Genomic DNA, 27355 nt, shown 5'->3' with positions numbered 1-27355 from the left:
TAAGAAGAAATTTACACAAGCTCTTCTTCAGGTCCTGAAAAGCAACAGGAAATGTCAGAGCTGAACACCAGCGAGGAAGGATAGCTGGGGTTTTGTAAACTGCATATTGGCCATCGCAGCTCTGTGAGCGGAAACAATGTCCTCGGAAGTGCTGGAGAGGAACACGGGGAAGGAGTTAACAGCTTTTGGAAGGGACCAGAGTTCCTAACCTCTCCCAGTTTAATGCATGTTAAATTGGTGCAGCCGCCAAATGTGTATCATATTAGTGATTTCTGCCTTATTTCAGGCCTGAAAGGGGTTTGTGTGCCAAGAACTTAATGTGATATTTTCCAGCTGTGTACCACATGTGCTAAAGTCAAGTCTTGTCTGTGTCCTTAAACTGTAGCGCTGCAGAACAGTGCCGTTAATCTTCTTATCCTTTCTGGTGGGAATAATACATGCTGCCAAACAGAGCTGTTAAGGGGGGGGTGGGGGGTGGAAATAAAGGTTTAGTTCTGTCAGAAGGTTTTAACCTTTTTTTTGTATTTTCTTTCCAAGAACCCATTTATTCAACAAGACAAGAAGCTACCTGGCACGGTTACACCTACACCCACAAACATGTGTCTGAAGGCAAAGCAATGTAGTTAACCTAATTAGAAACCACAGTATGCCAAGACATAGCTGATGAGGAGGTCGAAGAGTTTTAATGCCAAGAGCATTTATAAAGAACAATCTATATTGGCAAAGCCAGTGAGGAGGGAGGGGAGGCTTCAGAAGAGAATTTATGGAGGTTATGAAACTAACAGAAATATTATTTTTATTAGTAATATACTGCTAAGAAGTAAAAGTGGTAAGATTAATAATTGGAGACAAATGTCATTAAATCTCTGGCTCACTTAGATGTATAAAAGAAGCAGTTGTTCTTAATTCAGTTTGTAGATGGAAAAGCAAGCACACCCTTGGAGAGTGTAGCAAAGCATTGGGGGCTTCTTCTGAACCGACATACCCGCTGTCAGGTGTAGGGGTAGGTCACAATGACTGATAAAAAAAGTGTGTTAGCCCTGTGAAGTACAAATGTGCGTTTAATTCTGTTCCTAGATCACCCGTTCCTGCAACTTCCCTTGGCTGAGCATTAAAACAGAATAAACGTTCACCATGCCCACAACTGGAGTGCCTGTCCCTGGGCAAAAAGCTGGTGCAAGGAAACCGAGCCGTGCCTCGTGGGCAGGCGAGGACCGCTCAGGTAGGGCAGGGCTGGAGGCTGCAGGGGTTGAACATCTGACTTTCCATCCTTACAGTTTCCCTTCAACAGTAGGACACTTCTCTGCATTTATGCTCTTGTTTAGACATAGAATTGCTGGTGTTTTAGAGCAGAAAGCTGACTGCTAGCAAGCCACAAGAAAGGAAGTGGCTTTACAGAAACATGCAAACTTTAGTTGTTCACAGCATCCCTTGGTGTCTTTGTACCTGGTAGCATGGCACAGTCATGGGGCGTAGAAGGTAGCTTGTTCGAGGCTTCACAAAAGGCATAACAGCTGCTAAAATTGTGATAAGCTGCCTGTGCTTTAGATGCTGGTTTGGTGCAAGGGAGCAGACATCTTGTCATGACTTTTCTCAGCCCTGTATTTTATCATCAGTTTTACTTTCACCAGCAGAATAAACACTGTTGAAATGTCTCTGTGCTATTTTCCAGAGATGCGCAAGTTGAGGGGTACCTCGAGGATGCTTGACCACATCAAGCCCGTTTCTTCTTCTCTGGAGCATCATTCTGTTCCAGAAGAAGTTTTCCGAAGCCTGACCTGTGCCAGCAGTTCTCTCTACAGCCCAAAGTACTTCCAGTCCCCACAAACCACCAAACCCCCGACAGGCTTCAGGGTGAGTGTGCTTCCATCTCCTGCCTTTTCCTGTCCAGAATCGTCTCTTCACTGGGCGCACATGTTCATTCCCTGGGCAAAAGGAAAGTCTGCCAACCTTGTAGGATAAATTCATCACTTTTACCACATTTATCACTGATAAATGCATCACTTCTCTGACTGTGCCATTTGATGCAGATCTAACAAACATGCTTGCACCCTGGTGCTCCTGTGAAGCCCTTGTTGAGGCATTTTTGTCCACACCAGTTCCTTTGGCCCCAGGACAGAAACAATGATGCAGCACTTGTTTAGACCAGTCAGCCACCCTGACCTCTCCCACTCCTTGATACATTTCTCACGAAATAGTGACAGCCACATGTGCCTTGTCTGCAGGGCTGCCTGCAAACACCAGATCGGCTTTGGCATTATCCTAATCGTCGGAGCAAGTTCAGACATCTGACAGATCACCCTGTCAGTTTGACAGGCACTGGAAGGTAAGTAAAGAAGAGATAAAGAGCCCAGGCCAATGGAAGGATATTAGAGGTGGGAATGCAGAGCTAGGTCTCTCCCTTGGCCTTTTCTGATGGTAGGTTGCTGCAGTGCCTAATGGGGCTGGATGAATGACCAGCTGTCCTGTCTGAGTTTGGGCTAGAGAGATTTGAGGGAAAGATGTGAGAATAATAAATGAGAGTTGCTAAATGAGCAGTTCTTGGAACCACTCTTCTGAAGGATGCCAGGGTCGCAAAGATGCCCTGTGATCCACGGTTAAGAAATGAGGCTCTTCTGACTTCAGTGGACTTAGCAGGGAATAGCTTTACACTTCTTTTGTAAATAAATGACACTTAATGGTGGTGGAAAATGAAAAATGTTTTGCTCCTTGTTGGACATTAAATATGTATGCGATAGGATATCGACAGTACATATGAAAAATGGTCTTTGGCCAGCAACAGGCAATGTGAGGTTAATCTCCCTAAAAAACATGATCTCATCTGTCTTTTTTGGTCCAGGGAGGGAGCCCTGACCATAAGGCTGGCCTCAGGCTCAGCAAACAAACCTACTTGTGGTTGAGGCTGGCAGTAAGGGAAGAGCAGCTTGCCTGCAGCATGGGTCAGTGAACAAGCTCTTCCCCTCTGTTTCAGGGATGTCTCTTACCTGTATGACACTGTGACTGGCCAACAAGCTAAGAAAGCAGTGCAAGTCAGAAGGTCTTTTTCTGAGGGTCCTCAGGACCGGAGAGGGAGCCATGATACAGTCCCACCCACTCCTGTGAGTGCTGTTTTTGTGTGTGTCTAGCTGGAAGGGAGATCCCCACACATATGTCCCAATGTTACCCTGATCCTAAACCACATCAGCTTTCCTTGTGGCTCCAGCCCCCTAGCTCCCCCACTGCAGCTTGGTGTTAATTGTTTCAGTCTGCTTTCAGATGTAGATTGTATCTGTTGGGCTCTGGATGTGCAGGGCAGGAAAGGGAAAAGCAGTATGAAAAGCCGCTGTGCGAACTTCCCTTTCCCGGCAGCCAAACCTGTGTGTTCTTTGGGAAGGAACCAGGAGTTTGTGCATGTCTTTCAGGTTGATGTTTTGTGCTCTGTCTCTTTTCCATCCCCAGAAAGCAAGCCTAACAGAGAGTCTGATCCCTGAAGAATTTCACATTGTGAAGAACAGAGGAGTTTTGCCCTTGAAGTACTTTGATGAGTGAGTGATTTCTGGTTTACGAGGGTTTGTCCTCAGCTGTTCAATGTGTGGGGATACAGTGATGAGAAGCTGAGGACACTGACCAGATACACCTCTTGCTGTTGGGAAGGGGAGAGTATAAAAGGGGTCGTTGTGCAAATCCCATGCTGACAACCAGGCTGTAGTTCACACTGCAGAGCAAAGTGACCCTCGCTGCTGCTCTGGGGGGGCTAACAGAGAACTTCCTGCCTGCTAGTACTTCTTCTCAGGGGGGTTCAATAGTTAGACATGAATATAGAAGCTGAAGTCTGGTTTGATCCCTTGAGGCAGCTTTAAGGAGGTGGGCTCTGGGTAGCTCTGACTCTCACTTTATTCTTCTACACACCTGCTACCGTCTTAGATATGCTAGGGGTAGGGGTTGGGGGGTTTTTGCTTGTGATCTGGGGTTTTCTTCCTTCCCTCCCTTTTCCCCACCCGCAGTTTTTCAGGCTGTGAGCTTTCTAAGCCTTGCCAGAAGAGGCTGTTGTGACTTCTCTTGATCTCTCCAAACGACTTCATAAGTTTAAAGGAGGTTCTTTCTCATTGTTCGAGGATTAAAATACTAAGACTAGGAGTGAAATCCTCAGCTTCTTTGCCAACAACATGTAACAGAGCATTGTCTTTCTGTTTTGATCATCTCTGATCCACCTCTGGGTGGGTGTGATGTGGAAACCTGCAGCTTTTCTGGCACCACCAGTAACTTTGTTTAAAAATGGTTTACACTGATCCCTTAGTCAAGTAACATGAGAGTAGAACCATAAAAGGAGAAGATTCCCACAAGATTTTTGTCATTAGGGGCAAGGAGAAAGAGCTCCAAGCTGGTGGATAAGTGCAGGGAGTCCAATCCTCACATTAGACATTATTGGAAATCCTACCAGAAATCAAGAACTTGATAAATGTAAGATTTTGGGGGTTGGATGTATTATCAAGTGATATCAGCCCAAAACATTACCATGTGTGAGCTGAGCCCCAGTGAGCATCTAGGCCCATCAGAAGTGTGAATGAAAACGCATCAGCTCAAATCTTTTGTGCTGAACCTTAAGCTAAGAATCTACACATGAGAAGTTGTAATTGACCAATGCCATAGTTCAGCCAGTGTGTTAAACTTGATCATGTGTTCGAGCATTCTCTGACCAATAGCTCCAGTGACTGGTAAATTACATTGATCTGTAGAAGTGCTCAGAACTGTCACCAGTAAGTTTCCAATTCATTGTGCAATCTACTCACTGTGACATCTTTATGTTCATGGATTACTCATGCTTCTTGTGCTTGATTTCCATAACTTTTCTTTCGTGGCCAAGGGGTGGTCCAGCTTTTGGGGGCGCAGCAAGTTTCTCCTTTCCTTTCAGATGCTAAAAGAAGACCTAGAGCAGTACACAGGGGAGGTGCACCTAAGAAAGACTGAAAGTCTGAAGAGCACTGCCAGCCTGCTGGAGTACTGGACAAAGCTGGGACAAACGGTGATAAATCGACACCGGGACTTAACTGGAGCATTGCCTCCACAGCACACTGCCCTGGAAGAAATAAAACAAAGGGCATGTGAACTTTACAGGCAGTACAATATAAGGACAAATGGAAATAATGGTAAGGAATGACCAATTTATAGCTCAGTCTTTCCTTGGGTATGCCAAGAAAGTAGCAAGTAATAAAGGACCAGTTGACATAATCTGTACTGGCCTTTTCCAAAGCTTAAGTCTGACCCATAGATATATGCTGGGAATCAAGAGCATTCAAGAGACAGACTCCAAGGAATTTCACTCACAGTCACACATAGAACGAATATCTGAAATTTTAAATGTGATACAGTGCAAAGAACATGCGATGCAGGTATGACACAGGGAAGTCATATGTTATATTCAGAGGGATTATGGGCAGTTTGTGATTATGTGGATAATTTATGGGGGAAAAATACTAAAGGAAAGAATGGATGTTTAAAATGTAAGACATCACTGTAAAAAGTAAAACATTACTGTAAAGTAAAACACTATCTCAGAGGGTGATACCACTTTTATCACCTTATCACTAATGCTAAATTATCTTAATCTAGATTTTGAATTATCCTGATAATAAAGTATGTACTCAAATGTTTTCTTTGCTGATATAAAGTTATCATGTCTTGTGTAAGATAACAAACAGTTGTTGAGTAATTTGCCACTAACCCTCTCAACCTTTGCCGCTCTAAGACCTTGACTCAATTCTGGTTTTCAGGATTGTTTCATTTCTGGTGTTTTCCTAATAATTTTATTTCCTTTTAGAAGACTAAAACTAAACTGAAAATGTGCTGTCAGGAACTGCTAGTCATGTTTGCTAAGCTGCTTCTCATAGAATCATAGAATAGTTAGGGTTGAAAAGGACCTCAAGATCATCTAGTTCCAACCCCCCTGCCATGGGCAGGGACACCTCACACTAAACCATCCCACACAAGGCTTCATCCAACCTGGCCTTGAACACTGCCAGGGATGGAGCACTCACAACCTCCCTGGGCAACCGATTCCAGTGCCTCACCACCCTAACAGGGAAGAACTTCCTCCTTATATCCAATCTAAACTTCCCCTGTTTAAGTTTTAACCCGTTACCCCTTGCCCTGTCACTACAGTCCCTGATGAAGAGTCCCTCCCCAGCATCCCTATAGCCCCCCTTCAGGTACTGGAAGGCTGCTATGAGGTCTCCACGCAGCCTTCTCTTCTCCAGGCTGAACAGCCCCAGCTTCCTCAGCCTGTCTTCATACAGGGTGCTCCAGTCCCCTGATCATACTGCCATATTATTCTCACACTCAGGGTTTTCCTGTGCTTTTCCCTACATTCTTATGCTACATATTGTATTTCAGCCTACTAAATGATCTGAGATAGAATAAGTCTGTCCATCCTATGAGACAGCTAAAGAAAATAAATTTTCCCATTAGTTCTCATTAGAAAGTGAGAGAAAGAGGAAGCAGCAAGGCCATAATTAGACACACCAGAATGACAAAAACTTAACAGCAGATTGTCAGAAGCCTGGATAGTTGGTTGTGATCTGAACAAACTGCTAGGCAGCACAATGCAGATGTCTGATCCAAAATTGCTTCAGCCAGTAAAGTCCATAAAAAGGGATTTTTAGCTGATTTTAACAAAGGCTTTGGAAACTGGACTGCAGGAAAGGCATTATCTTGCTCCATACAAGACTGTATTTTGAACGGTTTGGATTCATTTTATGTGTTGTAGTGTAACGGTCTTTCAGTAGAAAATGCACAGTACCCTTTCTTTTTACATTATATTGCATCTTTGATAAGAAATAGTGAAAATGAAAGCCTTTGTAAAGAATAGGTAAGATATAATACTGAGATCATGGCAATTTTGTACTGTAAGGCAGTGGCACTCAGTTACCTGAAGTATTTATTATCTTCTAAGATCTGATTACCTGGTCTCAAGCAGCATGTGCCAGAAGTACAAAGGGCAAATGGTATTTGATGACAAAAATTAAAGATGGAGGGAGAACAATGAGATATGAGATTGGTTAGACAGGAGATATAAGAAAGAATGTATATGAAACGTATAAGGTTTGGTTTAATGTCTTTGTTTTTATTCAGTCTTCCTTGCTCACTTCTTAAAGCCTTCACAGTGTACCTTCTTTTGAAAATTACATGGTTTTGACTCTGAAATTGGCACTTGGTACAAGAGTGGCCTCTCCAGAGAGCTCCAATTTGGTCTTTTCTTTTGCTGGGGACTTGATAAAGTTTATAAGATAAATGCAATGACACAGAGAGCCTTCCTAAAGCAAGCTAATATTTAATAAGGATCCAGAGTACTGTGTAAGGGCTAATACAGCCAAACCACACATAAGTGATCAGAAGTGACTATTTTCCCTCATCATTGTCTCTAAATTGAAGAGACATCAATTTGATAGACAGACCACTCAGTGGATAAAGAACTGGCTGGATAGGCGCATGCAAAAAGTTGTGGTCAATGGCTCAGTGTCCGGCTGGAGACAAGTAACGAGAGGTGTCCCTCAGGTATCGGTGTTGTGGCTGGTCTTGTTCAACATCTTCGTCGCTGACATGGACAGTGGTATTGAGTGCACCCTCAGCAAGTTTGCCGATGACACCAAGCTGTGTGGTTCAGTTGACACGCTGGAGGGAAGGGATGCCATCCAGAGGGACCTTGAGACGTTTGTGAGGTGGGCTGATGCCAGCCTTATGAAGTTCACTCATGCCAAGTGCAAGGTCCTACACCTGGGTCCGAGCAATCCCAAGCACAGCTGCAGGTTGGGCAGAGAAGAGATTCAGAGCGGCCCTGCAGAGAAGGACTTGGGGTTGTTGGTCGATGAGAAAATGAACATGAGCCAGCTGCAGTGTGCGCTCACTGCCCAGAAAGCCAACCGTATCCTGGGCTGCATCAAAAGGAGTGTGACCAGCAGGTCGAAGGAGGTGATCCTGCCCCTCTGCTCTGCTCTTGTGAGACCTCACCTGGAGCATTGTGTGCTGTTCTGGTGTCCTCAACATAAAAAGGACATGGAACTGCTGGAACAAGTCCAGAGGAGGGCCACGAGGATGATCAGGGGACTGGAGCACCTCCCGTATGAAGACAGGCTGAGGAAGTTGGGGCTGTTCAGGCTGGAGAAGAGAAGGCTGCGTGGAGACCTCATAGCAGCCTTCCAGTATCTGAAGGGGGGGCTATAGGGATGCTGGGGAGGGACTCTTCATCAGGGACTGTAGTGACAGGACAAGGGGTAACGGGTTAAAACTTAAACAGGGGAAGTTTAGATTGGATATAAGGAGGAAGTTCTTTACTGTGAGGGTGGTGAGACACTGGAATGGGTTGCCAAGGGAGGCTGTGAATGCTCCATCCCTGTTGGTGTTCAAAGCCAGGTTGGACAGAGCCTTGGGTGACATGGTTTCGTGTGAGGTGTTCCTGCCCATGGCAGGGGGGTTGGAACCATATGATCTTAAGGTCCTTTCCAATCCTAACTAGCCTATGATTCTATGATCCCATGTCCCCCTGGGACCCACCTCTTCTTTCCTCTTAAGATGATGCTGCACAGCAGGAAAATTTACACTATCATTCCTGCCACTTGTCCTTGGCCTCCTGCTTGTTAACACCTAATGCCTAGTTGTGGAGCTCTATCATATGCTCTCAAAGGCTCCACCCTGAGGATCATAACCACCTCCATTTCTTACCCGTTTGAACATCCCAACGCTGCTTCATTGCACCTCTCCCAATCCAGAGAAGTTAAACAGTTTGGCCCCACAGCTGTACCCATGTGTCAAAATCACTGAAATATTAAAACACTTTCATCACCACCGTGTGCTTAACATGCCATCTTCACTCCAAGATGTCGTGGAGGCCAGGACCTCACTGGGTTTTAAGCAAAGTTTAAACATTGGATATCAAGAGGATATCCAATATCCATGATGTCAATGGATATGATTGTTGCATTTCAAACATACTCCCCAAACAAAAAGAAAATCTCCATCAGTATGTTCCACATGAGTGGAAGAAAATTAATTTACTACCTTGTACAGGCATTCTGCATATCTGTGCATACTGCATCACCTGCATCTTTGAAGAATTGGACTGTAACTGTAAAGCTGTTTTAAAAAGAGTTATATTAAGCCTTTATGAAACAAGGGAGCCAAATCTGCCAAGACAAGAAGGGCTTTAATTCACGCCCAGTTTCTTTCAACTTGCTTTGAATTCAGCACTTATTAAGCAGCTTATTTTTAGTTCCAAGTGTAGCCAGTTCCCACATAGGCTGTTCATCCCCCTTTGAATCCAGCTTTGGTTTTGTTGGCTGAAAGAATTATAATTAAAGGTTTGTATTTTCTTTCCCCGCAGGCACAGCTAAGTTTTTGACAGCCTTGGTGAAAAGTGTGGAAGATTGGTTATTCAAGGTGCAAAAGCTGAAGCAAGGTTCTGGCATGCACAAAGCTGAGCTGTGTGCATTTTATCAAAAGATTCCTGCGTGGCTGGCCCAGGTGGATGCACTGAAGAGTTGTGTGGGCTCTGGGCACTTGCATGAAGCTGAGAGCAATCAGAAGTCACATTTCCCATAAGGACAGATGTGTTAATTGTAACTAGGCTGACCTTGCATTCAGTGCTACACTCATAAGAAAAGAGAAATGTCCTTTTTTGGATGCCAGGGTGGGAACTCTGGCACAGGAAACTGTTAGTGGGTTAAACATGGTCAGCTGAAGTGTTAAAGTGATTGGTGACTGCCTTTCATTTGCGTTGATTCGACAATTATCCGAGGAGTGGAAACAGTTGGTGGCTTTAGTATCACTCCTGGAACATCACTGGCTCCCTCAGAACTGCACCTGCTTTGGAAATCTTGACATTTGAAGAAAAAAACCCCACTGTGATTCATTTACAGTCAGATTTGTGGGGGCATATTCCTCTTCATGGTACTCCATTGCCTTTGGTAAACATCATCAAGAAGTAAATCATTTGCAGAGCACGTGCAAAATGTATATGTGAGAGATTTACTTGAAAATGCCAAGTTTGCCCACAACTAAAGCATTAACAAAAAATGTGTGTCATGTTTCCAGCATGTGGTGTACTATAGTATGTTGTTTTCCTCAAGCTGGGAAGCAAAAGGTGTCTTTGAGACGAGAGATCCTTGGGTCTGGTGCACTAGAGGTCACTTTGTTTCTGGATTTGGTTTTTTTCAGGGTGGTACCTAATGATTTTTTTGGTATGATTCAGCAATGGGTTCTGTCCATGAAAAATGAGACTGAGAAGAACGTCACACATGCAAATGAAAAAGTAAGTGCAAGCCTGAAACTACTGGGATAAGAGCGCTATATCTGGCATTCAGTCCTTCCTTTAATTTCTATCTGGCCAGAGCACAGTTGTAAGGAATGCTTGTTTCTCTTTTAACACTTTCTTACCTTGTTTGAATTGAGTTGTGGCTTTTGTCTTCCAGCCAACAGAGTAGGGGAGAACTCCTCTAAAAGTAGCTGTAAGGTCTCCTATATAGTGCACCAAAACAATTTTATTGTTTCATCTTTAGTGAGTATTTTCTTTGGAATAATCAAAGTTATTTCCTGTTCAGAGAGCTGTTGTGGCTCTGAGCTCTCTGTGGGCTTACTTCTCCCATGATTGTAGACTAGAGGTTCTCAATATGCATTTTTTTATGTTCTATAAGTGTGGTGTGTAGTTTTTGGTTTGTCACTGAATTCTGGGCATGAGAGCATGCTACGTGGCTAATAATCAGCATATGATCCTAACCAAGAACTGGGAGAATAATAGATCCATAGTAGAAAAAGATGTGTCTATAATGGGAATGAATATGGGAGAAGAATGCTAAAAATAAATGTTTCTGTCATTAGGTCAGTTTGCAAATCAAACTAGATAGCACATTCATGTATGTGAAATGCAGAGACTTCAGACTACTTGGCAAAACCAGTCATTTATCACTGGTTTAGATCTGCTCTAATGTTTTGTGCAGGTGACTGACTTGGACAGAAACCTTACCCTGTGGCTGGTGGATTTGCTGAGGCACATGACAACAGAACGCTTGTCCCGTGGGTGTCCCCAGTGGCAGGAGTCAGGTACCGAGATGGACAAAGAGCCCAGGCTTCTGAGGGCTAGTAAGCTGCAGCATGGAGCTGAAGAGCTGGTTGCAGAGATGTGCAGACTTGCTGATTCTGTAGACAGGTATCAACAGACGTTTTCAGTTTCACCTAAGAGAGTTTTCTCAAGAAAAGATGTTTAATGTGCCGATCATGGTGACAGATCCCATCCATTTGTTTGTCCTTGGATCTTTTTCCAGGTCTTAAATGGGCCTCACTAGAATTTGTAGGGATTGTAATAAGATAGAAACACCTAAAGAGAACAGCAGTGCCTGCTTTATAGCTAGTACTGCCATAACATATGCTAGCATCGGCGATAGTGTGGACTCTGCCCATCCTTCTGAGAATGACCTTTGGAGGTATAAGGGCACTACAGGCAGTGAGTCTACAGATCACTTGGAGCAATGCCTCCACCTGGTTCAGGATCTGTGCTCACACATCCTGTGTGGGTTAATAAGCACTGGCACAGACAAGCTTTCTGGGAGGTCACTGTGTGCGTGGGGCAGGTGAGGATTGCTCTTCTGCAGACTTCTCTAGTAGTGCAGAGATCTACAGATAGTTCCTGTACCTTGCTGACAGCAATGGGCTCCTGGCTGAATCATCTTGTCCACCTAAATGATTCTATGATTATAAGCACTTGAAGGCACTTCTGCAGGCCTGGTAATGTTCTACATCTTTGCAGCTGCTGCCACAAGACCGTCAACAAAATTGTTCAAAAGAAACGTTCAGAGAAAGATTTAGAAGCTGATTTTGAGCTGGAGCAGCTGAATAAGATCAAGGTAAAAGGCACCTGTGTTGCCAGCTATCTAGGTCTGGAAACATAGATAGTTTTCCAGATTAGACTGCATTTGCTTTGTAAAAGCTAGATAAAATTATATGTGAGTTTTTAAAGACGAAAAAGACTGCTGTTCCAATGGATTACCCTGGTTATCCAAGTTACCTACTGACTTTGCAGTCCTGGTATGCAGATAAAACTGGGTCAGGTCATGTTCACTTTCAATATTTTCCTTGCCCTGTTTCAGGGTACGTATGTAAGGGCTCTCCTGTGAGATTTATTCCATAGGAGTCAGTAGATTCACCTCTGGTCCAAAGGTTGTCAGAGCCATGCACATCCAGACTTGAGTAGTGCTTAGGGGTTCCTGGAGGTGCTTGGTGCCTTTATGCAGATGCAGTTGAAAGATTTTGCAATCAACTGCCATACCTGACTCCCCTTTATTCTACACTGGCATGTAAAGCTTTTAATTGCTACCATTATCATCAGCAGTGTTTAGCTTAGCTTTGCCTGTGCTTTAGGAATGTGAGAGGTAGACCATTCCTGAAGGCTGAGGCTACCCTGAACTTAGGGCTTCAAGGAATGCACAAAGCCTCCCTGCAGGGGTTGAAAATATTTGTGCTTCTGTTCTGCATTACCTTAATGAGTGAAAAATTAACCCCTGGGATTTACACTCATTTCTCCCCACATGGGCCGGGACAGTGGCTATGACATATGTTCCGTGCTGGCCTGAGGAGGAGCTTGTTGAAGGAATGAGTTGGTGGAAGTGATTAGCTGGTGACATATGCCATGTCTGAAAGCTTGGAGAAATGTGTCTTCCTTGTAGGGTGAGAATGGAAGGTTCCAGGTAGTCCCCTTCCTATAAATAAAGACAGAAAGCTGGAGTTATTTAACAGACTGAAGGAATATGATAAGCTGGGTTTTTTTTTTCTGCTCAATAAGGCCTGAATGATCATTTTCTGTTGTCTCCCCAGACTGAGTGCTGTAATTGGATTCAAGCGTGTAGTCATCTTCTTTCAGAGATCAAAGGCACTCCAGTCTCCTTTCTAGATTTAGAAGAACTGAGAAACCTCTTTGGATCAGAGGTATATACAGACTGCATTTGCTGTTCTAGGTTGAACCAATTTGAATGAACGTCTGCTTCAAAACTTTTCCTTAAGAAAGCAGCTACAGTTCCGTTTGAAGGAAAGTGTCACATGGAGACCTGCAAGCACTCAAAGCGGCAGCTAGAACTATGAGGTGTTATGACTGCAAAATTTGATAAAAATCACAGTGCCACTTGTGAGCACAGGTCTAAGGCAAACCAGAGCTTCAATGGAGTTGAGGAATTTACCCCATGGCCAGACCAGTTCCCCATGGGGTGTGATGGCTTTTGCTTCGCCTATTGGGGTGGACTTTGGCTGGAATTCTTGTGGTTGCCTTACCCAGGAGATTAAGCTGAACTTACAGTTTAATTCCTTGTGTGGCTAGATGGATGCCTGAGACTGCTGTAGCAATTAGATGTGTTTTATAGCTGGTTGGCCTGGCATTGGTCTACTTTCATACAAAACAGGTTAGATTCAGATAATGAGAAAATCGATTTAGGTTTATTGTCTTGAATGATCTGTTAGCTTCAATTCTGAACTTGACCCCCAAGCAGAATGACATTGTTCATGACCTCCAGTCTACAGCCAGTGCTGTAGCTTTCATGCTGCCTCTTTTTCTCCCTGCCATGGCCCCCACAAAGCAGATATGCCACAGTGAGTCCTGCCTACATAATTGTTGTGGTCTAAGCATTCAGTAACTAGCATACTCGTTGTGATTTGAAACACATTCATGCTCAGGACCTCCTCAGTGGCTGGAGTCCAAGTCTAAATATGTGCACAGAGACCAGCTAGCTTTGCCTAGGTTAGGCCAAAGAGAGCAGGCTATTAACCTGATCTTTATGGAGCTTTACAGGAATTGCAATTGAAATTTAAGCTTAAGGACACTGTCATTTCTTCAACTCGGGAAGAGTTTGAATCTGAAAATGCCATCAGCAAAATGAAACCCATAACAGAGGAAGAACCATTAAAAGTAAAGGAGGAAATAGCCATCATGCAGGTGACTGTAGTAGCAGCAATATGCTGCTTTCCAGCAGGGCCTTTTTATTTATTGCTCAGAGTATGTGATGTGAAACATGGCCTTAGAGTGGCCTTGAATGCAATGAGGCTAGTGGTATCTCCTGTTTCTTGTTCCTTTTCCCTCTTGAGCAGCATCCACATGCTGGTATGGATTACCTGACTGAGGACAATGAAGGTACTGCAGACGTGATCAGATATGTAGGGCATGACTCCAACGTCCACCTGAAGTCTCTGAAATCAGACATCATTACAGTTACAGGGGTAGGAGTCTTCACCACACCAGTGGTTTTCAGCCTTCTGCAGAGATTTGGAGCTGGGCTCTAGGTGTATACTCAGATTCTGTTATGAGACCCCATTTAACACTTGTGTCAGACTTGCTGGGGCAGTGCAAGGTGTCGGTGTTCTCTCAGATTCCTCTCCTCTAGCAACTTTAATCATTAGAACAGTTACCACAGCTGCAATTTGTCCTTCTCATCCATGCATTACTGCCGTGGCTTCATGATTCATGATCCAAGACTATCTGCTGAGACTGGGATGGTGAAAGTGTTTTGATGCTGAGCACATGGGAGGAGTTGAAGGGGGTTCAGAGATTCAGGTTGATCCCACAACAACTGGGAATTAAGGAATTCCAGTTGGTTTTGGCATCCGCTTGCCTTTGGGATAGTGCTCTTTGGTAAAGTTGGTCTTAAGAAGTCACAGGGCATGTTATTCCCTAGCTAGTCAGTCATCCAGAGTAGAGCCTAGAGGTACTGGAAGTGTGGATCTCTAGCAAACTGTCACTGGATGGTGCCACTCTTTAAGCATGCTGCATCGCTGTATGTGCCTTGCCCTTCATGCTTTAGAAGTGATCAACTAGTTAAGAGTGACAGTCCAGGAGTGTGTCTTTATGGATTCTGATTTGTTTTATAGAAATGAATCCCTGGAAATCATAATTACCTTCCAAAGCTTAGAGTGAGAGCCTTTCAACAGTTAGTTTTACCAAAAAACCCAAGTTGTCTTTTTCAGATGAAAGCTAACTTATGCCTGTTGGACAGTGTGAGGAGCTGCCTCTTTCTGTTCTTTGAATATTGTTTTGTTGGGATTTTTGTTCCTAACCAGGCTACAGCCACCTTCAACGTCAGTAACCCAAGGAATGCACCAGCAACCCAGGACTATGAGCCAGTGAGAGCTTCATGTCTGAGTCAGAAAAACATTTTAGTCTATTTTTAATGCCAAGATCAGTTCAGTCCCTAAACTAGTCTCTGGTTTTACATGTTTTGCTGATATAGAGCTCTTGTCCGTGTTGTGACTGTGCACTGACACACCAGCACCAAACCAGGCACATGCTACAGATAGTATGCAGCATTGGTTTTGCATTCACTTACAAAAGGTTTTCCCAATCAGAGAGAGATGACTGCCTCCATGCCATCAAGTCCCTTTTCTCAGAAAGAGTTTGAAGCCCTGGCCGTGCCGGAATATCTGCAAGCGCAACTCCTGTGAGTACTGTGCTGTAGGCACGAGTGGGGCAGGGTTTCATGCCAGGCAAGTGCCTATTTTGCTCTCTGATAATGTTCTGCTTTATCCAATATCTGCTGGCTTAATTTTGGGTTTCCTTCCATCTTGATTGTCTTGGGTGATTGAGTATGTTTTATGTTAGCTGAAGATATGACCCATATTGGCTCCCCTTCATTTCTGTGGAGATTTTCTGTTTTGTGTACTCATGAGGTACATTGCAAAGGTACTCAGGGTGGTTTTCTGCGAAAATTCTTAATACTTCGGGTCCTGTTAGTACATGCAGGGTGTCATGTGAATGCAGCTGAGCTCTTCCAGGGCCTGCTTGGTGCCCAGGAGCTTGGCAGGTACAGACATGCAATTTTGTACCTAAGCGTGGGGAACACAATAAAGTGACACCCAAGTGTCTTCATACAGAATCACATCAAGGTTTGTGCTTGGTAAGGACTTCTTCCATATTTAAGCAGGCTTGGGCACTTTGAACTACATTCCCTCATATTTCTTGTTTTGTCTGTGAGCCTGATTTATCTGAGGTAACCCCATTTCAATAGCTTTGCTAATAGAATTGACTGTGCTCTGTATTTATCCTTGCACAGTGAAGATCAGCATCTCACCCTTTGCTAGCAAACACTGAAGTTTGAAACTAATTCAGCTTGCAGGGTTTAAACAGATGTGCCATGAACTCCTTTAGAGATCTTTTAACAATACCCTTCTCTGAAACTACAAATGTGTTTTATACAGTCCCACCAAAAGCTTCAGTTTTCTAAATCTTTCTTTGAGGTATGCTGCCAGCAGCTGCTTATGTTTCAGATTTCAGCATTATCTTTGCTTCTGTGTTTCAGAGAAAGAGAGATCCGTGCTCAAAATGCAGAGGAGAGATCTGAAGGTCTTGAAGAAAAGCTGGAGGAAGCTCTGCAGAGAATCCAAGACCTAGAGAGTGAGTTGGAGAAAGAGGGGAAAGTCATCCCAGAAGCAACACACAAAGAAGGGCAAGATCAGGAGAACCAGTATTTCAAACCCTCTTCCAGACTCAGAGAGGGAAGCAATCTTTGAGGACACCTCATTCATCTCCTGTTTAGTACAGGACCGTCTCCTCCTGGGCACATCCTAGGGCTTTGTCAAGACTTTTTGTCAGAAACCAAGCAAGGAGACTTTTAACATGATTCTGGATCAGGGCAAAAAGAACTGCTGAATGTGGTCTGGTTTAGAGAGAAAGTAACTTTGCTTGACATAGGACACCAGTGTCTGTATCTAGGAGATGACTATAATTGACTTCATCTTCCTGTGAGTGTTCCCTGTTACAGTCAAGAAGGTCTGTTTAGGATCACTGATTTTAGGGTAGGAAAGAAATAATATTCCTGGTCCCTTCACTCTCAGAAGCCACAGACCTTTTCTTTTTCTACCATAGGACAATCTTGCTGTCTCCAAGAGTTGTTTGAACACAGCTGACATACTTATCTTGCCCATACAGTTTGGCAGTGGGTTCCTTAGGTTGCATGTTTGTTGTGGATGAAAACACTTCCTTGTGCCCTTTCTCAGCTAGATCCACATGGATATAAGATATGGAGAAGGAAGAAAAATTGGGAATTAATATATCTTCCCTTAGTCCTTCAGTGTGTCCTGTTGACTGACATCAAAGTGGAAGGAGAGGCTAATTGGTTGTTAAGGATGTGATACCTTGGGCACATTTTAGCTCCGTGGTATTTTTAATGACTTTGGTTTGTTGTTTTGTTTTTCTTTCAGAAGAATGTCTCCAAGAAGGCATCTTGGAAGTCGAGGCCTGCTCAAGTCTCAGAGCTTCTACCTCTGGCCAGTTCAAGGGCTCTGGAAAAGAGCAACATTAAAGAATAGCAATGCCCCAGTAGTTTCATAGTGCCTGTTCATAGCAGTGGTTCACCCCCAATCCACTGCTGTTGCTCCTTACCTACTACCCCAGTGCCTCAGTCCCATCTCAGCATTTACACTGTTCTAGCTGGCTCTGCCACTTCCACATATGCTTTGGTTGTCCTCTACCTTGTCCCAAAGCTTTAATATCTTTATAGCTCATCTTCCTTGTAATACCATTGCTACCTTGACTTTCTCTTACCCACATCTCTCCTTGTGCACCCTCCTCCCCTCCCCTTGCTTTATGCTTGCCTTCTGTTTGTGTTCATCAGTCTCTTGTTGCTGTATCTCATTCTGCCTCATCCCTGTTGGATCATGTAAGTAAGTCATTTGCACCTCTTTCATACTAAGGTTTATCTTTTTCTTAGTGTCAGCGTGGCCTGATTGTGGAGGTATCAGATACCCATCTGATAATGGTAACCTCCTTCATCCTATAGGTTTCAGATGACTCAATTACCAGCTGACTGGTTTGCGCACAGAATTGTACAAACAATTGTACAGACACAAATTTTTGTGTCTTCGAATCTTCATCTTGATAGTTTTGTCCTTTTTTCAGAAAGCATAAGAAAGCCTGAAGCTGTGCATGATCCTGAAGGCCTTTCTCAAATTGCTGCCACAGGAGAGCTGCCTGTAGCCAAAGTCACAAAATCAGATTTCAGATGATGCCAGTTCACCCACTCAGTGCACTGAGATGGCATTTAAATGCTCCATCTCTCTGTGATTTCTGCTTGGCATCTGAGGCCCCTGTCTACAGCCTTAACAGGCCAAACTGCCTAGTGAGGTGGCCATCCAGACTTCTGCCTCTGGTCCCCAACCTGGGATAGTCTGTACAGTTCTAAGGCTCTGCAAGGCCAACAGAGCTGCCTCGGTTCGGCATGCAATTTGACCCAGTCTCAGCTTGGAAGAGCAGGCAGTGAAGCTGCCTGGAATCACATTGGCTCAGACAACCCCTGCCAACTTGGAGTAAATTTCATTTTAGAAACATTATATATCACTAATCCCAAAGTTCATTTTTAAATGATGTTTTTCTTCTGTGAGTTTTTGGAATGTAATATCTCCTGAAGGTAAAATGAGAAGTTTCTGCCAGCTCTATATGGAAGAGACAAGATACTGCTGGAAGAAGACATGCTCTTTGGAACTGAGGATACTCTTGGCTATAATTTGTCTTGTCTTTAGCTACAGAAAAGTTACACATTTGAAAAAACTCTGCCTGACTTCTGCAGATATGCATGCAAAATGTGTGTGCCCTGACGTAGTGCTGCATGTTTCCTGACAGTCATTGCTCAGGCTAAGTGTTGTTCCTTTGAGATGTTATCTGTAGAGGTGTTGGTCCTTGATGTGCCGGAGAACCTTGGTCTGGACGGATCATTTTCACAGAGTTGGAAATGCAGCCAGACAAGCTCATGAAATCATCAAGAAGTTCACAGGTGGATTTTTCCCACTTCCCAGCCACCCATAAGGGGACTGGTTCCTGAGTGTCCTTGCAGCTAAAAAGGCCAGCGAACACTTGTAGAGCAAATATTATGGGAGCACTGAGTGTTGAGAAGGGGAGTCTAGGGAGCTGAACGAGCTGGTTAAATACAAAATATGTATTTAACTTCGTAGAAGCAGGATCCTTGTCCTCCAAAGCGGTATTAAGCCAGTACCTACAGGCCATGCTCATGACATAGCTGCATTTAACGCAAGTATTACTGCTTATATATGCCAATGTGTGTGAGTGTTACCAAGAGACAAAGAGGGACTGAAAAAATGAGTAAAAATACAAGAGTGAGTGACTGGCTGGGTAACTCCTGCAAGGCATGTGCATGATGGCCAACTACTGTGTGGGCAATTAAGAGGAGGGCCACGAAGTCCCCTGTGTTGGCCTCTACAGGCCACCAGCAGCAGAACATTGGTCCTGGGAATGGCTGTGCAGGGGAGGCAAAGAGAGATGCTGCAGGTCAAGTAAAAGGGCAGGAGAAGAACTGACATCATAGAATCATAGAATCATAGAATAGTTAGGGTTGGAAAGGACCTCAAGATCATCTAGTTCCAACCCCCCTGCCATAGGCAGGGACACCTCACACTAAACCATCCCATCCAAGGCTTCATCCAACCTGGCCTTGAACACTGCCAGGGATGGAGCACTCACAACCCCCCTGGGCAACCGACCCAAAGGGCACCAGGATCAGAGAAATCAAGTGCAGTGGTATTTTTTTTGACAGTGCTCCATATCTTTGGCAAGGGAAAGGATTGCACTATCTGTAGGTTCCTGGTCATTTCAAATAGTTTTTGTCAGGAAAGATATATAAGAGTTTTGAGGCTTATAGGACATTGAGGACTCTGTTCCTTCCCTGTGTGTGTAGGTTACCAAGGCAGCTGCACCATGCAAAATATTGCTGTTCTCCAGGTTCTCAGCTGGCTCTTCCGCGGTGGTGCTGGATTCTCCTTTGTCAGCTCAGTCGGAGCTGGGTAAACGGATCACTTCTAAAATTTCTAGGTGCCCACAAGCTGAGAACTTGTCCTTTCTCACCCCCCAGTGGAAGCGGGTGGCAGTACAGCCTGCCTTTCCTCTGCATCCCTGATGTGCCTTGCAGGGAAGTGCCAATAAAGGCCGCCTTTTCCTTCTATTTTAGAACTATGGCTAAACGCCTTGGTTGCCTGTGGGTGTATGTATGTATGTATGTGCACACGGGTGGTGACTGAAATCCCATATCCAGGACTACACCATGGGACCCAGCTCATTCCCTTGTTCCCGAACCACCAGGCTGGCGGCACCCAACAACCTGCAGGTGTGCTGCAGTCCCTGCCTGTTCCCCCGCCAATTGCTAGGCTCCCACCTCTGCCTGCCTGGCTGTTCAGTTTGGGGATGGGGGCAATTAAGTACATAGGGCCAAGTCTGTCTTTCTTGCCAAGGTGATGGTGCAAGATGGATCAGGCCCTAAGGGGTCAAGGTGCATCTGGCCCTGTGAAGAGAAAGGGATGACACCCCTCTTCCCTCCACCCCCTGCTAACACACATGCCAGCCCTGCTCCTTGTGCTATTTTTCCCTTCCCAAAACAAGCAGAGGCTTCTTCCATGTACAATCCACTTTATATTACAGCCTGGGCTGCCTTCCCTCCTGCCTCCAGACCTGCCAATAGGCCAGCCTTCAGCTCCTCTCTGAGCAGGACTGACCGGGGGCAGTGGAGCAACTATGAGACATGAGACAGCTCTTAGAGCATGGGTGAGTCCTTGTCTTTTGGGCTTTCTGAGAGCTTTGTGGTGTCTGTGAGGAGGCTGCTCACTGTTGGAGGACTCTGGGTAGCTGGAGAGACCAGATTCATGGCCTCCAAAGGCAAGGGCAAGATGAAAGCAGTAGGTTTCTCTGTAGTAAGGGAGTGCAGTGCATGGAGGTAACGGAGCTGAGCAGCAGCAGGGGCACTGGACAGAATCTCAGCTGCCATCCGCAGGGACTCCGAAGCAGCCTTTTCCCCCTCAGCAGCGATCACCTACCAAGCAGGGGAATAAAGATTTCTGTGAGGCTGAGAGTAAGGGAACATGGACTGCTCATTACAGAGGGAGTTTGCCACCATGAAATTCCCAGGGCCAAAGTTATTGTAACATTCCTTTCTCTGAAGATCGCAGTATGTATTAGACCTCTTGATGCTCCCGAAAGTTTGGGAGCTCATGTCTAACTTGTTTTTACTAGGCCTGCTGAGGCTCACAACTAAGCATACTCTTGCTGTAACAGCACGGGAGAGGACAGCCCACAGGCTAGGCTTGTGGGAGAGGTGCTGGACACCAACCTTATCCAGGCTCTCATGTAGTTCAGAGCAAGGGATGGAGATCAGCACGTGCTGAGCAAGATGCAGGGTACGTTACAGTGGTGACAGCCCTGCACTGGGCTCATAGAGGAGAGTGAAACCCTGAGGAGAAGATCCCCATGGGGATCACCGTGAGAACCCCAGACCTCTTCGTGTGTCTTTCTGTCCTACCTGTAAGCCAGGTACCAGATCTGGCACTCCACTGGGCTAGCTCACACTCTTGCTGCATCTCCCCTTGCTAGACACAGCTCTTGAACAGGAATTAAAGAAAACGTATCTTCCCAGAGCTGTATCCTTGTGTGGCATTTGCCAGGGATCATAAACAAGGGATGCTTTGGAAAGAGATGAGACGTGTTCAAAGTTGGCATACCCGCACTTTGGCCTGTCTTTGGGCCTCCGCTTCCACAGCCAGGGACTGGCGAATTTCAGCAGGCAGTTGCACGTTGTTGCTGTGGTAGTGAAGGATAGGGATTAGCTGGGCTCTAGACTCCCCTGCCAGCACTAGATGATCGATCTGAGGCTTGGAATGGGCTCATGAGTCACTCTCTGCAGAGCAGTTCACTCATGTTCTTTGCTACCAGAGTGTCCTTCTTTGTGTGTGTCACTTCAGCCTTCTACCTCCATACCTATCTTTCTTCTCCTGCCTAGTTTTCTAATTATTAGACTTGCATTATCACTTGGCAGCAGAGACCCCTCCTCTCTGTGCCTCTGCTGCTTGAAGTCTAAGCTCACTCTTTGTGAGACTGCAGAGAATCCACTGGGAGACAAGCGCAGGATTTGCCTTCTGTTCATACATAGATTTACTCATTCACCACTGGCTCTCTCTTCCATGGCCCTCTACAGAATGAGCGAGTCTCACCTTTCTGCATGGGATTCTTGAATGATGAGCCCATCCCTACAAGTTCTATGACCCTGCGGCCTTTATCTAGAGTGGCACACAGAGGGTTTAGTGCTTGCTGCACCTCTTGAGCTACCAGAATTAGGAGCAAACTGCCTGTAGGGGCAGTGAAATGGTGATGAGATCCCAGCTAAGGATCCTGCACTGGCTGTCAGTGCTGGAGCAAGCAGTCTTCACATGTAGAAGTTTTACATGAGGCAGAGGCTGAAAAGGACAGGGAAAATAGGAAGGTGGGAGGTGGGGCTCTATCTTCTCCAGAATAGCTACAGGGAGAGAGCCAGAGGCAAAGGAGGAAGAGAGGCATGCAGCAGTGAACACAGCAGGAGAGGTACTTGCAAAAGGCCAGGGAAGTCCCCTCTGCCAGCCGTTTTCTACCTACATTTCTGTTCTCTCCACTTTGATCCCCCAGCAGCCTGTGACTGCATCCAAAGCCACCTGTGAAGAGGAATATTTTTAGAGCATGAGGGAAACACCAGCCCTGGCCTAGGCCCTTTACAGGGGAGTAAGACAGTACAGGGACTTTAATTCAAAGCAGTTAAATGCAGGACTGTAAGGCAGACTTATTAAGTTTTTGTGCTATTGTGGAAGGCCCTTCAGAAATAAAATTACTTCCCTCTCTTCCAATGTGTGCTCCCCCCTGGGGTTTAGCACAGTTTAACCAGTCCATACTGGTTCAAGTGTGAAATCAATTCAATTCCATTGGAAACATTGAGTTCCTGACTTGGTATCATCATGAACATGTGTCAGGGCCACAAAGAACTGCTCCTGGAGATCCCACATATGCTGGGTTTATGGCAACTGACTCAGGGGCACTGTCACATTTCTTCTAAGAATCTCCTCTCTGGGTTAAGTAATAAAGGTGGGCTATCATAAAGCACTAATGGAGCTTGTCTAAGTGGTTCCTCCATGCTACTCACAGCACACTGTCTGCTATTCACCATGGCCGCCTGTGGGGCCCACAGTGTATGTTCTTCTTCTAAAGTGATCCAAGTCAAAAAACAAACAGAAGAAAAATCACCCATTTTTCTGTGAAGGAGAGACATGTTGTTATTGTATCCTTCTGCGAACCAGTGTTTGTGATTTTGAGGGACTGATCACCTGAGCTGCTTTGTGGAGCCTCATTTCACCCCTTGCTCTGCTGTTTCCCCCTGTGGAAGCACCTTTATCTCCTGGCTGATGCTCTTCCTCTCTAAGAGAAGTTCAGAGAAGGCTCGATGTGCCAGGAGGCGCTTTGTGGTGGTTTGCACCAGCAGCTGGATGGCACTGGAAATGCTGGTCAGGGTGGTAAGGAGAAGAGAGGCATTTTCCAACCGGTAGTAGCAGACAGCATCTATCTCCAAGGTAACCATGTCCTTGGTCACCACCTAAGCAGAAGACATTAAGAGGGATGGAGCTGGTTCTGACAACTCTAAGGTAGCACATAAAAGCACACAATTAAAAGAATGATGAAGAGTAGCTGGATGGTTAAGTCTTTGCAGTTTCCACCTCTGCTGATGACTGACCTTGAACAAACTATACAACCTCTGGACTTCAGTTCTCTGAGCAGCATCTTTGCACCTGTCTCCTGCTGCTGAGCTAGGGACTATAAGTAGGTTGTCATCCTGTGCTGTGTTTCCCTGCCCATTGCTGCCTGGTCCATTCCTGTTCTGAGAGCATAGACTGTCCCCTGAAGTATGTGCTCAGTTATTGTATCTCTGGAAGATTTGCTGTACAGTCTCAACCAGGAGATGCCACCAGTCCCACTGGCAATGCAGCAGCACAGACAATACCCCCCAGAAGGAGAAGAGGGGCTGTGGCTAGAGAGGTTGCAGGTTTAATGGTTAGAAACAAGCATTCAGCCCTTTCTTCCTCACAGGCTTATACAGAAGCTGAGTACCATCCTTACATTGTTGTAAGATCTTAGTCTGAGTCCCTGCTGCATGCACTCCTCAGTGTGGTGGGTAGAAAGCCCATGGGCCAGTATCTTTAGCCCAGCCACTCCCTATTGGGGTACCCAAGCATGTCCAACCGAATGGGAGTTTTTTCAAACTTTTCTATGCAGGAATGAGGGCTGGAAGCCTGAGGTATAATGTTAAAGTAATCCAAATAAGAGGGAATACCTGATGGAAGGGGATCTCTAGTGTTTTGAGGCGGAGGTCTATCTTGTGATATGTGTCCAGACAGGGAAGGAAAAAGAAAAGGCCTGTGGGAAGAAGAGAAGTGGAGCTGGTGATCATCAGAACCACAGAAATTGTCCCTCCTGCTTTGGAGAACAGGGGAGGATTAGGCATGCAGAGCTACAAAGGAACAGCAATACATAGGATTAAATTCTGAGGCTGCTTCTGTGATGAGAAAAGCTATTAGAAGCTACCAGCCCTTTAAAGGAAGGGAGCAAAGACATCCCATCTCCTGTCTAGCTCTGCCTCCTTGGAGGGCACCATTATGTGAGCTTTGGCAGAGCACAAAGAAGAGCAACGTGGCTGTGGGATGCTCAGTAAACACCTTACCAGGCCCTTTGGCTCTTCCAGGAAGGAGATGCCCAAGGCGGAAGACGATGGCTCTCTCATACTCCCGCACTACCTATAGAGGGAACCAAAAGCTAGGCTGGAGAAGAAGGCATAGGACTGGTGAATGGGGCCTCAACAGTATGAAAAGAAGTCTTCTGAGAAAGCCCTGCAAAGTGAGGATTTCAGCAGGTATCAGCTAGTGGCATCACCTGTGGCTGAGTCCCTTTAGCCTAAACTGAGAACCTGCCCAGAGCTGTTGTTTGACCTTGTGTAGGAGCAACATATGAGCAGCCCTATGACAGCCCACGATTTGGTGAGAGCAGCCCAGGGTTTCCCAGGATGAGACCAGCCTTCTGCTTCCTTGTAGCCTGGCCAAACTTGAATACCCTGAGCTAAAATTATCTGTGTTGGTTGTTTGCCTCCAAGGGAATCGTGTGTATGTGCTCCTGTGTGCAAGATCTGAGCTATAATGCTGACACTCTTGTTGATAACAAGATGTATATGAAATTTCCTGAGAAGTGGGAATCAAAATATGCCTACCAGTAGCCATACTGAGAAAAGGGGAGGAAGAGGAGAAAATATGCTGTTAACTGAGAGATCAATCTCTCTTAGAATTTTTAATTCAAATCCTATTTATCCTGCTGCTGCAATACAGCAATCTCTGGGCTAGGCAGGCTGAGTTGAAGAAATGTAAATGGGGCCTTACACCAAAATATCTTCATGCTCATGTCCGAAACATGCCGAACCAGTAAGTTACAATCCACATCAGACACCAAATACTAAACCCAGAGAGGACCCATGACTGTTCTCACCTTCATGCAGAACCAGACAGAAATGGGGAAGGTCATTATGATGAACAGGAAAGACAAGATGGTCAGAAGCCACTCACAGATGCCCATACCCGGAGACTTTACACCTAGGGAGAAATTCAACATGACACTGTTAGGAGAGGACTGCTCTCTAAATACTGATTGCCTGACAAGTACCTGCACAGATCAGCTTCACTATTGTCCTCTACCTAGACCCATTGTATGTGAAGCATTTGGCCCTCTCTGGTCTTGGGTTAAAGAATACTCCCTGCCCCAGGTGGACAGGAACTGCGAGGATGGACTGACAGATTTTGTCTCTGCTTTACTGGCAGATATTGAGCCATGTTTCCCCATGGTACCTTGATGAGAGAAGCCTTTAGCTTGAAGACCTGTTGCTACCAAGCAGTGTTCAAGGCTTGGAATGGGCAACTTGCTGGCTGAGCTGGGATCTCTGAAGCTTATCTGGAAAGATAAGCTAATGGCAAAGAGAAATATTGTAAATAAGAGGTAGCTTTCAACATGCACAGCTTGAATTGCCCATCCCTATCAGAGTGTCTCAGGTTGTTTTAGAATAGGATTTTAGTCTTACTCCAGCTCCCTAATGCAGTAGGACCAAGCCACTGGTGCTGCTGAAATCTTTGTGCTCTACAGCAGTGAAATCAAGATGCTGAAGGCTGGCTGGGGTGGTCAGCCCCAGATGAACATTACCTTCTACATCTCCCCAAAGAGAGCGTGGGTCATCTTGCTCGGGCTGCTCTTTGTTGTGCTCCTGCCTGAGGGAAAATCTGCAGGTATGGCATGAAAATAGATAACTTCTGGGTGCACCTAGACCCAAAGAGTGTAGCATGTTCTCCATCAGTAAAGTTAGCACTCCTGCATGCCTTCTATTTTGAATCCCTTCTAGCCCTTCCATCCCTGCCCTTTTGCCCTTGGAGCTCTCTGTAGAGCCACCAGGTCCTGAAGAAGGTTCACATTCCAAGAACCTGTGTAATGACTAGAGCTCCACAGCACTGCTCACTAGCTGGAATTCCTGTAATTGAGATGGAAAAGAGGCAGTTGTGAAAAACTTAGTTCCCAGACAGACATGAGCAAGTCTGAACCTTTATGTCACTCTAGGGTAGCAGAGCCGCTGGCATGGAAGCAGATAGTGGCTTCACAAGGAAGTGATGCTGGTTCTGTAATACACATCTGTCATTCCTGTGGTGATGGTGGGTTGAAAGAGGCCCAGTCATCTTGCCAAACAACCCACGATTCTCCCTCTAACCATGGTAGGCTGGGAATCTGCTTAACAAACACACAGCCTGGAGAGTAGCTGCTCTTAAATGTTATCCAGACATGGAGCTGCGAGTACACACCTCAAGCACAGCTCTTCACTGCAGCTCAGTCCTTTTGACTATGAACTGGCCTTAAGGCTAACTTTCTGCGCCTAAAGAAGAGCAAGCAGGAAAAGAGAGAGAACAGAGCATGACTAGAACTGGGGAGTAACAAGCTGAAGCATGAAGGATGCTGGGGATGTAGCTGCTTTTTGCAGTCATTTGCTTTGTGCCACAGTGCTGCTCAGCCTGCAGTACTGACTGCAGAGGCTGGCTGGAGTCTCCCATATGCTGTCCCATATGAGAATCTGCGCAAGGTGGGTGTGAAGACACCGTGCAGAGAGCAGTCACATAGTGACCCGTACAGGGTCAAAGAGCCCCTTCCCTTGTATAAGCCATACCTTCCTCTTGCTGCTCGCTGTCCAGCAATGCCATTGCCTCCATTTCTTCATCAGATACCACATCATCCACATCCACCACTGTGGATGTGTGCACCCTACCATCTGTCCCTGTGGTGCTCTTGATCTCCTTCGGTTTCTCCTGCTTTATGTCTCCCCTTCCTTTGCCGGCTTCTCTGCTGCTCTCTCTCTTCTCTCGTTTGCTCTGTGTAGCTGGGGACTCTCTGCGTCTCCTGTGAGACTCCCTGGAATTGCTCCGAGACCTCTTATCCATCCTCTTCTGTGCTGAGGAGCATGCAGCTGCCTGTGAGAGTGGGATGAATTTGTGC

At 45.5% G+C, this 27355-nt stretch overlaps 2 protein-coding genes across 3 annotated transcripts; one reads left to right on the top strand and one right to left on the bottom strand.

Moving 5' to 3' along the window:
• On the top strand, positions 1 to 17810 carry AXDND1 (axonemal dynein light chain domain containing 1). Its single transcript, XM_065672996.1, is given in 16 exon segments — positions 1 to 1222; positions 1673 to 1854; positions 2226 to 2326; positions 2972 to 3098; positions 3439 to 3525; positions 4805 to 5126; positions 9353 to 9578; positions 10186 to 10279; positions 10965 to 11173; positions 11771 to 11867; positions 12835 to 12945; positions 13799 to 13942; positions 14092 to 14223; positions 15346 to 15437; positions 16296 to 16390; positions 17197 to 17810. Coding segments are annotated over 16 exon segments (2208 nt in total). The 5' UTR covers positions 1 to 1134; the 3' UTR covers positions 17298 to 17810.
• Positions 17811 to 20387: 2577 nt separating this feature from the next.
• NPHS2 (NPHS2 stomatin family member, podocin) lies at positions 20388 to 27355 on the bottom strand. Of its 2 annotated transcripts, none has more exons than XM_065674080.1 (8): positions 27030 to 27355; positions 25319 to 25422; positions 24507 to 24579; positions 24120 to 24202; positions 23181 to 23384; positions 22400 to 22455; positions 21493 to 21571; positions 20388 to 20807 (listed from the first exon to the last, which is right to left on the bottom strand). In XM_065674080.1, exons 1-8 carry the CDS (start codon positions 27298 to 27300, stop codon positions 20532 to 20534), a joined length of 1146 nt encoding a protein of 381 aa, XP_065530152.1. In that variant the 5' UTR covers positions 27301 to 27355; the 3' UTR covers positions 20388 to 20531. The 2 variants fall into 2 exon arrangements, with proteins under 2 accessions (XP_065530152.1, XP_065530153.1); XM_065674081.1 differs by lacking the exon at positions 27030 to 27355 and adding an exon at positions 26024 to 27009.

The sequence above is a fragment of the Lathamus discolor genome, chromosome 3 (genome assembly GCF_037157495.1).
Source record: "Lathamus discolor isolate bLatDis1 chromosome 3, bLatDis1.hap1, whole genome shotgun sequence".
Lineage (NCBI taxonomy): Eukaryota > Metazoa > Chordata > Aves > Psittaciformes > Psittacidae > Lathamus > Lathamus discolor.
Note: the sequence above shows the minus strand (reverse complement) of the source record. Positions and strands in the feature narration are given on the sequence as shown.